The sequence below is a fragment of the Galeopterus variegatus genome, unplaced genomic scaffold (genome assembly GCF_000696425.1).
Source record: "Galeopterus variegatus unplaced genomic scaffold, G_variegatus-3.0.2 Scaffold3016, whole genome shotgun sequence".
In the NCBI taxonomy this organism is placed as follows: Eukaryota; Metazoa; Chordata; class Mammalia; order Dermoptera; family Cynocephalidae; genus Galeopterus; species Galeopterus variegatus.
This window is the reverse complement of record NW_007729127.1, coordinates 238,322-251,917: the sequence shown is the minus strand read 5'-3', so window position 1 is coordinate 251,917 and position 13,596 is coordinate 238,322. Positions and strand designations below refer to the sequence as shown.

Genomic DNA, 13,596 nt, shown 5'->3' with positions numbered 1-13,596 from the left:
CGGGCCATGGGGGAGGCGCCCAGCCCCGCGCCCGCGCCCTGGGACCGGGACCACCTGGGCCGCTGCTTCGCCCGCCACCGCGTCTGCATCTCGTTCGGCCTGTGGATCTGCGCCGCCTCCTGCTGGATCGCCGCCCACGCGCTGTAATGGGGCCCGGGACCCGGCGGGGCCAGGCGGGCGGCGGGTCTGTCGTGGGGGGAGAAGGGGGCAGGGGTGCTACCCCCGGCTACTCGCTCTTGGAAGTCCAAAGGCAGGGGCGGAAAGGGGACATGGGGGAGGCAGCACGATTCCGGGATCAGATCGAACGTTCCTCTGTAGACTGAAGTCGGATACTTCTTTCCGGATTCCGCACACAGGGAGGCTGGGCTGTGAGCCGGCGGGCGGAGGCCGGGTGGTGCACCTGGGTCCTGTGGTCAGCCCTTCCCACTGACTCGCGGTGTGCCATGGGCAAGTTATAGAACCTCTGGGCCTCGTGTGAACAGGAATGAAAAGACGCCTAGAACCCTTATTGTGGGCCTAGTGTTGCATTCAATAACTCACTCCACCCCTGCCACAAGCCCACGAGGTAGGTACTGTTGTTACCCCCACTTACAGGTGAGGATCCCCGAGGTTCTGAGAGGTTAAATAACTTGCCCGAGTGAATGGGAAGAACTGAAACCCCAGATCCTGCCAAAACGGGGTAGATTTGCAAAGATTAAATCATCCAGATCACAGATGGACACTGAGGAGGCGCTGCAGGTGCATTACCTCATTTGTGCCTCAAAGCCACCCTCTGCAGGCAGCACTGTTAGGCATTTTACGGACCTGGAAACCAAGGCTTCGAGAGGCTAAGTAACTCCCCTGAGAATGCCTCGCTGGTCAGTCTGAGAGCAGGGCCGCCGCTTTTTCACCCTGCCTGCGGTCTGGACATATCCATTTGTTTTCAGGACCTCGCCATCCCTGAACCTCCATTCGTCTTTGGGGAATGTGTCTCTTCCCAGTGGTGTGTGGGCTGGGTGGGGTAAGGTCAGCCTGGGATCCCTGGCTGCTGAGAGTGGGGCAGCTGGCTGAGAGCAACAGGGTGCAGAGCAAAGAGCCACTTGTGAAGCCAGAAGACCCGCCATCAGCTCACCTTATCACCATTTTCTCCTCTCACAAATGGGAGGGTTGAAATAAATGATTTGTAATTAGAATCTCCAGTTTGAAAGTTTTCACTCCTCAGCCTTAAATTGATTTCAGGACCCCAGGGCCCAGATGGAGGTTGATGTTCCCACTGTGAGCTTTGGGCTTGGGCGGGCAGGTCGAGAACTTTTAAGGAACCCCGGAGCCTCCATCCTCCTCCTTTATCCCAAGGGCTGCCACTCAGAACCAGCCAAACAGGCCTAAGGCTGCGGAGTGAAGACCACCTTCTGGTTAAAGGAAATGAAATCAGAGCTGCAATCAAGCCTGGGGTTTCTGTGTGGAAATGTAGCAGGGAAACACCACGAACAAAGTGTTTCCGAGATCCGATCAGTGATGCTGACAGACCTCTGACCCCTTCCGGACTGTCCTGCCCTACTGCACGTGTTCCTGGGTATTTGGGGTGGGGACAGTGCCATAAGGAGAGAAGCCGGCAGTGGGAACTGAGCGGGGAGGTCAGCCCCAAGTGCCATGGCATCTTCCAGGAGTTTTGCTCTCCCTGTGAGTAAAGAACATGCTCAACTTGGACACAGGCCAGCAGAAACAAGGCCACCCCACTGCATGGATGGATTAGAAGAATTTACTTTAATTTCAGGGAAACAAATTGCCTTTTTAACTTAGGCAATTAACTCTGCTCTGCAGTTAACTTTTATAACTCTTCTGTTTTCCTTTCAAAAAATAAAACCGTCTAGTTTATCAGTGCTAAGTGGTGGGTCAGTAAATTGAATTGGCCTGATTTGAAGAGGAAAGTAATTTTTCTTCATTAGAAAAGTGGGTGTCTCCACATTTCGTGAGGTGTGGCTCCTGCCATGGGCTTGTTGACCAGGGGCCCTGCAGTCTTGATCTTTTCTTTTCCCATCTGTAAACTAAGTTCAAAAACACCTGGGGGAGAAAGTGCTTCGTAAGGATGCAAAGTCAAAATTGCCCTTTTCAGATGCCTGCTCGGGCCTATTCCCAAACTCATGGCTCCTGTATTTGTCCACACCCCTATACCCCAGGCTTCTCTATCTGAGATGTACAAAGAAATCCAGACAGGACCAGTCGGCATTGTGTGCTGCCTGCTGCCTCCTGACCAGTCTGTGTGACACCGTGGGGGCGATTCTGGCCAGACAACTCACGATCCAGGTATGTCGGATCCATGGGTAGCAGTGGCTCAGTCTAGCACAGGCGTGACTTCCATTTCTCTGCTGCAGCCACAATGGCTTCTTTCTTGTTCATTCCCAATAAGGGTCTCCACTGTTTAAAATTGTGACCTACCTCTTCCACCAGCACTCTAGATCCCTCATACTGATCTATTTTTTCCGTAGCTTAGCCCCTAGTACACCATATACTTTAGTTACTTGTGTGTATTGCTTATTGTGTGTTAACCCCACTAGACTGTCAGCTCCACAAGGGCCATATCCCCATTGCTTAAAACAGTACCTGGCATGTAGTAGATGCTCAATAAGTAGTTACTATTCTTATGGTTTTTAGAGCCTTTAGCCTAGCCCTAGCTCATGCAGAAGCAGCTGAGTCCTTTCCCAGGTGGTGATGTGGGCTTTGGAGTCCGTGGGAAGCAGTTTCAAGTTCCCCAAAACCCATGTAGAAGAGTCCTGTCTCCAAACACATATCCTAAGGGAAACTTCATGGGCCCCACCATGGGAATACCTCATGGGGCTGGCCCCGGCCTTGTGCCCACCCAGGTAGAAATGAAGGAGGGCGGCCTAGTGGTCAGGACACAGCTCTGGAGAGTTCTGATGACCCTGCTGTCAGAAGCAGTGTCTCAGAAGCAAATCGCCTTTCATTCTGAGTGCCTGTTCCCATTATCTGATAGAATATAATGAGGCCCAGCTCAAGTCCAATGTACCTCATGGGGCTGGCCCCGGCCTTGTGCCCACCCAGGTAGAAATGAAGGAGGGCGGCCTAATGGTCAGGACACAGCTCTGGAGAGTTCTAATGACCCTGCTTTCAGAAGCATTGTCTCAGAAGCAAATCACCTTTCATTCTGAGTGCCTGTTCCCATTATCTGATAGAATATAATGAGGCCCAGCTCAAGTCCAATGATAATGGCCAGTGTTTATTAAATACTTAACTATGTACTTGAGACTGAGGACCTTTCATGTGTTAACTTATTTAATCCTCAAACTATCCTGTGGCATGAGTGCTCTCATCATCCCTGTTTTGCAGATGTAGAAAGTGAGGCATAGAGAAGTTAAATGATTTCTTTAAGGTCACCCATCTAGTAAGTAGCAGTGCTGGGATTCAAACTCCACAACACATGCTGTTAACCACTAACTATATTGTCATAGTAGCTGGTGCCTTTATTTCTTCCAGGCACTGGTCCTAGCACTTTCCACATATTGTCTCAAGCAATCTGCTTGACAGTCTTTGAGGGAAGCACTGTTATTATGCCTGATTTACAGATGGGAATACTGAGGATCGGAGAAGTTCAGTGGCTCGGCCAAAGTTACACAGCAAAGACTCCCCCATGCAATGGAAAGAGTGTGGAGTAGGAAGCAGAGGGCTGGGGTCTTGTCCCATCTCTACCCATGGGCGTATGTGTAGCTTGGGATCAGTCATTTAAATACCCCGCCATCTCATCAGTCAAATGGAAATGATAATGGACCTTCCGGGGGCTGGTGGGAGGTGTCACTGGACTACTATGTGTGGAAGGGGAGGGGATCCCAGGATGACAGTTGCTGTAGTTGATGGGAAAAAAGATGCTTGAACACCAAGACTCTGTTTCCATTTGCTCCCAGGTTTTCACTGGTGCCTACCTAGCAGCTATTGATTTAGTGAACTTTATGTTCACTCTCTTCCCAGTCTGCGGATCCAAATTCAAGTCTACTTCAGGTGAGTGTGTGGCAGTCTGTCCTAGCTTCCTTCATTCATTCACTTATCGGCACACTGAGTGCCTACTCCTTGTCACACCCCAAGCTGGGCCCCTGCCAGGCACAAACAGACGAGGTCCTGACCTCACCCAGATGAAGGAGAGGGCCCTAGACAGTCATTAGAGATGCCACCTCAGAGCTGTGTATACACTATAGGCAACTAGAGGGAGGGAAAGACTTCAGGTGTCAGGAAAGCATGTGACATTGGAACTGGGACTGCAGGCAAGGGCATTCCAGGTGGACAGACAGCATGGGCAAAGGCCAGGAGGATGGATGGTGCATGGCTTTAGGGGATGAGCAATGATACCTCAGCATGCGAGTAAGTCCAGGAGGCCAAGCAAAGCCCCACAACTTCCCACTCACCCATCTGATAAGTTCTAGGTTCCAAGAACCATGTGAGATTTTGGTGTCTGTTGCAGGTTGGGGCACCCCAAAGAGGAAGAGGAGGCGGCGGCTCAGGGCCAGTGTATTTGCCCTGGCTCTGCCACTGAGCCTGGGCCCAGGCTTGGCTCTCTGGGCTGCTGTCCCGAAAGCACCAGTCCAAGGGCCGCAGCGGAGGCTGCTGGGAAGCCTGTTGCAGGTGAGAACATGGGGTAGTGCAGGTCCCGGTCCCTTCCCTCCTCGTGGTCTTGCCAAATGCCCTGGTTGGGAGAGGGGTGGTGAAGATTAGCCCTTGCCATTGTTGGGAGAAACCTTCTAACAACAGAAAAGGACTGTCAGGTTTTGCTGTTTGTGGGACACACGGATGGTCTCCACAGAGTGCTGAGATCGTATCACCTCTTCTTGCAGGAAAATACTGAAATCCTCGGCTACCTGCTGGGTGGCATCGCTGCCTTTGGCTCCTGGGCTTCCCGGATCCCCCAACTCTCCAGAATCGTGAGGCTGGGGGTGGGACTGGGACTGTGGGTCACGTGGCAGGTCTTAGGGCATCTGGGAGCCTCCTGGAAGCTCCAGGTCATTGGGGAGGAGTTGGGACGTCACCGTGTGTGTATGTGCACATGTACTTAAATTTTTCTGAGGAGTGACAGTGTGTATGACAGTGACAGTGTGTATGACAGGCTGAGTGTGGGCAGCCAGCGCAGGGGAAGTCCTGAGGACGCAAGAGCCTATCAGGGAAGGCCCACTGCATTCTTTCCCTTTTCTTGTAGCAAATGAAAAGCAGGCTCTCAGGAAAAAGCCACTGGGGTTGGATAAACAAGAATCTCATTGGAGAGTGACAGGGTTTTAGAGGCTAGACTCAGTCAGGTACCAGGGTTCTGTGCAGTTCCACAGCATTTTTTGGCAGGTATTTTCTAAGTACCTGGGGTGGGGAAGCCCCATGTTGGCCCATCCTGTGGGGGATATAGATGTGAGTTGAGATGTGCTTGCCCTAGGGGAGCTCACAGTTCACGGAAGACACAGAAATGGGAAGCAGGATAATTTAATGCTCTTAGAAAGATAGACACAAATATTTGGGGTTTTGGAAGGGAAAGAGAGGCTCCTGCATTATTCAAATGAGCAGGTGTGAGGCTGTGAAAACTGTTTACGCTGCCAGGCCACTTGTGGTGGGAGGCGTCAGGTGGGCTCAGAGGAAAGGTGGGATTTGAGGAGGTGAGTCTAGGCAAAGGCGGCGTGGGCAGAGAATGCGGGAAAAGCAACCATGTAGGACAGCACCTGAGAAACAGCAAGACACTGTGGACGTGTGAGAACTGTTCAGCCAGGCTTCCTCGGCAGACAGCTCTGAGACAGCTGTTCCTGTCCTGCTGGTAGGAACAGCGGCCAAACCTAACACTATGAAATGTAACAGCTCATCATTTAGTCCAAAAAGAATCCCTCATTGAAGAGCGGTTCCAGGGGAGCAGCATTCAGGGATGCGAGTGGTTAGTGATCATTTATGTGAAGCTTCAGCCTGTGCTGTGGCTGCCAGAAGCCTTGTGGGGCATGGCCCGTCAGCAAGTGTCCTATCTCCAGATTAAAGGGGAAGGGGTGTTGCTGGGCTCCATTCAGCAGCCACTGGGGTGGGGCTCCAGGGTGACGGGGGTGGGGGGTTGAGGAGCCATGTTGCATGAAGGCCTGTGAAGGAGCTGGCATAGTGCCCTGACATGTTTATTGGTGGCCTAGGGCTGCCGTGACAAGTACCACAAACTTTGAACTGAAATTTATTGTCTCACACTTCTGGAGGCCAGAAGTGGAGATCAAGGTGCCGGCAGGGCCATGCTCCCCCTGAAAGTGACAGGGAAGGATCTGTCCTAGGTTTCTCTTCTAGCTTTGGTAGTTCCTTGGCCTGTGACAGCTCACTCCAGCCTTCACATGCTGTTCTCCCTCTGAGCATGTCCTTCCTTGGCCTTCCCTCTGTACCCTGCTGTGTCCAACTTTCCCCTTAATATAAGGACATTGGATTAGGGCCCATCCTAATGACCTCAGAATAAAAAGACCTTATTTCCAAGTAAGGCCACATTCACTGGCATTGGGAGTTAGGATGTTAACATCTATTGGGGGAACACAATTCAACCCATACTACTACCCCACCTAAAATAGCCCCCAGGCCAGCCCCACCCATGTGTTCCCTCACTCTTAGGAGGTAGTGGGCTTTATTTTCTTATCATAGCCTAAAATTAGCTCTTTTAGTTATTTACTAAGTTACTGCCTGGTCTCCCAGCAGAATGTCAGCACCATGAGGGCAGTGGCCTTGTCTGTTTGTTCCCCGCTGTAGTGCAGGTGCATAGGGCCTGCCCGTGACAGATGCCAGCAAATTCTTAGTAATGACTGACTTAATCTGGCCTGGAAGAATGGAAGCTTATGGGTGCAGGAATCAGAAAGGCTGTCTGGGGGCAGAAAGAGCATCCTTGTTCTCAGGTTTCAGAGAACAGAACCAAGGCCAAGATCAGGAAGAGGTTGGGGGTGGGGGGCAGTTCTCATTGAGTGAAAGGAGGAACTTCATGGGTAAGACACTTTGCATGTGCCTGGCTTATGGAGAGCAGTCAGTATTACCCCTGCCTTAGAAGGTGGTGGGTTCCCCATCACTAAAGGCATCAAGCCTGATGGCCCCTGGGCAGGATGATAGAGTGAGATTGCAGTGGGGATTGGGCTGGGCACTGCCTGGGTTGCTGACAGAACTGAGTGTCTCTATTCCCATGAAGAAGAGTCCAGAGCTAGGGTTCCCTTGTTAGGGAGAAATCCAGCAGGGTTTGGGGTATTCTGGGAAGGCTGGCCAGCATGGCATTAGGCCCTGGTTCTTCCACAAGTGGCTTCTGATTTAGCCATGGCAGGGGCACTGTAGAGAGGAATGGCTGGGTGGCTTTGCTAGGAGAGTTTCCATTGCCCCAGGAACAAGTCCTTGAACAGGACATGGCATCAGTAAAGCACCGTGCTGACACCAGGAGTTGTGGCTGCTGCTGTGGCTGTCTGAGACATGTCCTGCCTCCAGCCCCTAGCATGGCTGTGCCAGGCGGCCAGCAGTGGGTGGTGCTCCCAGCATCTGTCCTGTCCTGTAGACAAGGCCTGCTGTACTGGAGAAGGACCTGCCACGTCCCACTGAGGTCCTGCCTCCAGCCCCTAGCATGGCTGTGCCAGGCGGCCAGCAGTGGGTGGTGCTCCCAGCGTCTGTCCTGTCCTGTAGACAAGGCCTGCTGTACTGGAGAAGGACCTGCCACGTCCCACTGAGCCACGGTCCAGTTCCATTCTTCAAACAGTTACGAAGCACCTGCTGTGTGTCTGGCACTGCAGATATATAGAGCCCTCTAGGCCCCAGTACTGACCTGAAAAGCTGTTGAGTTTGGAAGACGGTGGGTGCTGTCAATGAGTTAGCATGTGGGCAAAAGCAGAGGCCTCCCCGGCATGGGCACGTTGAGCAGAAGCAAGAGCCAGGCCAAGAGTCAGGAAGGCCAGGCCCGGGCCTGGCTCTGCGGTGGCACGAGCTGTAGCAGTGCTGCTTCCTGTGTGCGGCGCATCATCTCCATCCTCAGCCTCCGGCCCCTCCTGGGCCAGGTGCTCGGCAGATAAGCGTCTGATGGGGCTGTCTCTATAAACCTCTCTTCAGCGGAGGGCGGGCCAGAACCAGGGAGGCCTGGGAACAAAGTCAGACAGAATGCCGAGGGAAATGTAACATTCCCAAGGATTCTTATTGAGAGTTAAAATAAAAATGGGGGGAAATCAGCCAGAATATGCTTTTTCCCCTTAATTTTTTCCATTCCCTAGCCAGGGCCTGTGTATCTCTAAATATGGTCATCTAATGAGCAAACTAAATTATGTGTAATATAACTTATATATATTATACATTAATTTAAATACATATAATTATATATAACTGGAAATATGTAGTATTTGTGTATATACACGTAAATGTATATGTAAAGTGACTTTATACCTGTAAGGACTACTTACATATAAATATCACATACATTTCCTTTTTTCGAGTCAATATTTCCATTACTTGTTCTCCAAAAGTGTCCTCTTGGCTTTAAACTTTCCACAATATCAGCTCTCATTTTTCTGACCTTTCCCATCTGACCTGGTCCAGAATTCTTCCTGGGATGGGAGGGAAGGGGCGGGCCTTGGCTGTTCAAAATTCAGTCTTCCTCGTGTCCTTCCAGCTGACATTCATGAGCCCCTGCCCAGCGTCAGGTGCTGGGCACTGAGGTGGTGGGGACCCCGGTGCTGCTCTCAGGAGCCCTCTGAGTGTGTGAAGGGCTAAGTCATGATCAGTAAAAGGCACTCTGCTAGAGGGACGTGTCACGTATGATGGGCCCAGAAGAGGGAGTTACTCGCTTTAGGGTGGGGGTGGTAAGGGGAGGTTTGCCAGAGTTAAGTGTAGGCCAGGTTCTGAGGGATGCGTAGGAGTTTGTCAGGCCGAGGAAGCAACTTGAGCAAAAGCTGGGAGTCTAACAAAAGCAGTGTCCTTGGAGACTGGTGTGGGCAGAGGGCTTACTCTCCAACCTGCTATGCCTCTGAGGGGCCTGGGTCTCATGAGGTTCCTCCCTGCCCAACCCCCTCCTCTCTCTGCCCAGTGCCAGGGGAAGACTTTTCCCTTCATCCACCTGTGGGCCCGGCTCCTGTCGGCCCTGGCTGGCCTTCTCTATGCCTCGGCCATCGTGGCCCATGACCGGCAGCCTGAGTACCTGCTGCGGGCCACACCCTGGTTCCTGACCTCCCTCGGCCGTGCTGCGCTGGACCTCGCTGTATCCACCCCAGGCCCGGGAGCGTGACTGCCCAACAGCCAGACGAGGCCTGAGTCTCATCTCCTCCCTGCCCCCGTCACGCCCTCCTCCCCTCTTGCTAGGTGGAACTCTCCCCGCAGTCATGGAGGTGGTTTGAAGCCTGGGGTAGGCAGACACAGATGCAATTATTTCCAGTTTTATGTCTTCCCTTTTTTTATAAGAAGAAATCGGCTCTTGGCTGGAGCTCTCTGAAACAGCAAAGGGTGTCAAGTTTCCTGGCCCTGGGGTCAGAAGACCCAGGTTTCGAAAGTCTCAGTTCTGCTCTCTGCCTGGGCATCTCATCCCGGGTAGGTCCCTGCCTTCCTGTGAGCCTATTTTCCTCACTTTTGCCTTGCCTTCCCACAAGGCTGTATAGGCTTTGCAAGCTGACCCGCAATGCAGGGCTGATTACTCACTCTCTGCTTTCTCTTATCTTTGTACCGTAGCCTTTGTCAGAGAAGCAGATATAAAAGCCGGTAAGTGCTGCCATTTGCCAGTGGCTGCTGAGCATCTTCCTAGGTCCCAGGGTGTGTTGCCTGATGGGCTGACACCCAAGTGACCTTGGCATTAGAGCTTCAAGGGCAAGCTAAGCTCAGACAGATGGTTGGAGGTGCTGACAGTGGATGTTGTAGGTGGTGGTATGTGTGTGTCAATAAACCAGAAGTCTGGAGTCAAGGCAGGGCCACACTCTCTGAAGGCTCTAGGGGATAATCTTTTCTGGCTTCTTCCAGCTTCTGGTGGCTCCTTGGCTCATGGCATAATTTTAGTTTCTGCCTCTGTCTTCACATGGCCTTCTTCCTTTTGTATATCTGAGTGTCTTCTCCTCTTTTTTTTTTTTGTGGCTAGGCACGGGGTGTCTTCTCTTCTTGTAAGGGTTCATCTTGGATTTAGGGCCCACCCTAATCTACTTTGACTTCATCTTAATTAATTACATCAACAAAAACCCTACTTCCAAATAAGGTCACATTCTGAGGTCATTGGTGGATATGCATTTTCAGGGGACACTATCCAACCCACTGCATTTCCTGTCACTGTAAACCACGCCCTTCAAGAAAGATGTTTTTCAAAGTGCTTTTGTTTAACAAATATTTACCAAGTGCTTGTTAGGAACAGGGTCTTGCTGGTTTCTGGGCCCTCATGGGGACAGGAATGGAGAGTCAGATCTGGCCCTGTCCTCAGATGAACTCATGTCTGTCTGGGGCACACCCAAGCAGGGTAATACCAGGCAGGGATGAGAGTCCAGAGCGGCAGGAAGGGCCCGTCCCAGGGGTGGAGGGGCACAGGGCAGCACTAGGCAGCAAAAGTGCTCTGCTTCCTTCTACCTTAACTTCCACTACCTCAGATCATTTTCCTTTCGTGTGTGATGAAGAGCAAGATGAGACGGGCCTTCAGGTTTGCCACTGAAGCCAGAGAGAGCCCCGACACCCAAGCCCTTTTGACCTGTGCAGAGAAAGAGGAAGAAAATCAGGAGGCAAGAACCGAGCACCAGGTCTCTCCGGCTGGAAAACTTCTGTCCCACCAAGTGTTTACTGGCAGGGAGTGGACAGGGCAGCGGGCCTCCATGAGGGCCAGGGCTTGGGACTTCTGGAAGTCCTTCCGCACTTGGTCACTGAAAGAAGCTGCTATTTATGTCCAAAGCTAAGGTGACCTTGAATGCAATGAGATCCTTCCTTTTCCCAGTTATAAGAATTTTTTTAAAGTTTTTTGATCACTTAATCAACTGAATATACTTGTAGCAACATAGATGAAATAATCAAATGTCCACTTATGCTATTTAGTGATTTACCTACTGATACATAAATTTACATACTACATAAATTAATATATTAATTTTAAAATGTGATTTTTCCTCTCATATTTTATAAAAACTGTGTTCCCACTTTCACATGCGCCTTTAACATTCACATTGTCACCTAACACCGTGTTCCAGAGCCTATTACCATGCTAAGCTGTGTGGTACAGCCTTTGTGAATCTGTGTGTGACGCTGTCTAGAAATTCATCTCAGGCCATAAGACCCATTTGCTATTTGTGGTCACTGAAATCACATTGACCACAAATAGCACTTGCATTGCTTTTTTTTTAGTCAATATTACTAAAAAGCTGTCCTTTACACATGTTATTTACAAGAACATTCAACATCTACAGTTACGTCCTACCACCAATAAGAGTTAACATGCCCAGGGTGAACTCGTTTGTCTCTTTCTTTTACTGATTCAATCAGGTGACCTCTACAAGTAGCCAGAACTTATTCTAATCAAGGCAATTTGTTTTCATCAAAGGTTCTTGGTTCCAAACAATTGAGAAAGCACCTGATAATATGAGAAAGCCTGTAAGGACTTAAATATAAGGTGGCTTCTTCTTTCTAAGATAATTTTTTTTGGGAAAAAAAAATCTCACCTATTGCCTGGCTCTTCACCACTTAGGTTCCTCTTACAGAGACTGGAAATGAGGCTGTGAGTGAACGTCCTCCATGGCCGGGATGGAGGAAAGGGATGTACTTAGGCAGATAACAAGAAAAACTCCTCCAAATGTTCTAGGCTTAACAGTGTGATCTGACTAGTTAATAAAATTGAAGACAGTGGTGTATATGACAAAAGTAAAAGTGATTTGTATAGGTGCTTGGAACAAAGAGCCAAGTTCCCCTGAAGGCCCCAGTGGGAAGTTATTCTCACTCCACCTAGCTACTGTTATCAAATTATATCCCACAAGGGAGCTAAAATATTTAGAGAGAGCTCTGTGTCTTAGTATTCTGAAGAGAGAAGTGGAAGCCTTTGGAATCTCTTCAGCAATCCTTTACAGCACTGGCTCTCAAAGTGTGGTCCTTGGACCAGCATCACCAGGAACTTGTTAGAAACGCAAATTCTAGGGCTCTACCCAAATCTCCTGAACCTGAAACTGAGTATGGGGTCCAGCAATCTGTGTTTTAACAAACCTACGGGGTGCTTCTGAAGCACCCTAAATGCTTTACCAAAGCATTTATTTAGCACCTACTGCAGTGGTTCCTAGACTTTGCCACACTTTAGAATCAGCGGGGGGTTTTAAACTATCCAATGCCCACGTCACATCCCATACGTATTATATCAGGATGTCTGGGGATGAGAAACAGCAGTTATTTTGCTCTTTAAGATCCCCAGCTGATTCCACTGTGCTGCAAAGCTTGGGAACCACCAACCTACTGTGACTGCAAAGAGAGAGATAAGACACATCTTACAGGAAGCAGAAAGTGAGATGTGCTGTAAAAAAAAACAGACAAAATAACTTGGGGGTTCTTTTGAGTAAAATGAGACCTTGTTTTTAGAAAATCCCTCTTGATTTTAATAATTCCCTTTTCTGTTTCCCTATCTCCACTTGGAAGAATTCGGATTGGGTGCCTCTTACCATGCTGTCACACTGCAAGTCACTGAGGACAATGGCGACCTTGTTTTTAGAAAATCCCTCTTGATTTTAATAATTCCCTTTTCTGTTTCCCTATCTCCGCTTGGAAGAATTCGGATTGGGTGCCTCTTACCATGCTGTCACACTGCAAGTCACTGAGGACAATGGCAGCAATCAGTCACTACATGGAGCTGACCATTGAGCCCGTGCAGCAGGTGAGTGGCTGTGGGCAACAACCGGGTGTCCAGAAGGGTGGGAATCAGTCACGGTGATGCTTTAGCTGAAGGATGGGCAGGACGAGGCAGGGAGGCATGTAAAAAAGGAGCTCTCCGAGGCTACCATGGAGGGGCAGATGAAGAGGAGTGTAGGGGAGGAGAAATCTTCCTCTACCCTCCTAAGTTCAATGTCTAGGTTCTGTGAGTCAAACTGATAAAAGAATAACAAGAGGAAAAAAAAAAAAAACAGGTTTAATTACTTGTACAGGAAAGTTCACAAAGAAAAATGTGGTTCAGGGAGGTGGCCTGGTGATTGAGGCTTGTATACCATCTTAGGCTAGACAAAGGAAAAGGGGTTGGGGCTTTGGGGGTGGGAAGGCAAGTTATGGGAAGGTGAGGGAGGAAACGTATGTTAAATAAGGGTTATCGTGTTATGCAGATAAGAGTTTTAGGGGATAGGGTTATCGTGTTATGCAGATAAGAGTTTTAGGGGATAAGCCCGGTCTCTGGAAGTAGCTCTCTTCCTGGTTCAAGAAACGTCTTTAGAAATGTAAATCACCGCGCTCAGCCAGTGAGCGCACCGGCCATCCCCATACAGGATCCGAACCCGCAGCGGGAGCGTCGCTGCGCTCCCAGCGCCGCACTCTCCCGAGTGCGCCACGGGGTTGGCCCGTAAATTTCGTTTATAAAAGAGAAAAGTTACGCTCTATGGATAGGCAGTTGGGAGAAGGTAAATACTGTAACTTCTCCTGCTTCTGCTGGTTTTCAATTGTCTTTAGCTCAAGATAACCCAGAGGCTTATT

The 13,596-nt window shown here is 50.0% G+C and overlaps 1 protein-coding gene across 3 annotated transcripts in view; it reads left to right on the top strand.

Annotated features, from left to right (window-relative positions):
* Positions 1–6: 6 nt before the first annotated feature.
* Positions 7–13,596, top strand: part of TMEM44 (transmembrane protein 44) — a 38,471-nt gene continuing 24,881 nt past the window's right edge. For 2 of the 3 annotated variants that reach the window (XM_008583728.1, XM_008583729.1), the window contains exons 1-8: positions 7–143; positions 2,157–2,283; positions 3,897–3,990; positions 4,448–4,608; positions 4,818–4,904; positions 9,014–9,184; positions 10,545–10,673; positions 12,689–12,793. In XM_008583728.1, the coding sequence (XP_008581950.1) occupies positions 7–143; positions 2,157–2,283; positions 3,897–3,990; positions 4,448–4,608; positions 4,818–4,904; positions 9,014–9,184; positions 10,545–10,673; positions 12,689–12,793 (1,011 nt within the window). Of the gene's footprint in view, positions 144–2,156; positions 2,284–3,896; positions 3,991–4,447; positions 4,609–4,817; positions 4,905–9,013; positions 9,185–10,544; positions 10,846–12,558; positions 12,618–12,688; positions 12,794–13,596 lie in introns of those variants that run through there. The other variant, XM_008583727.1, reaches the window with a different exon arrangement.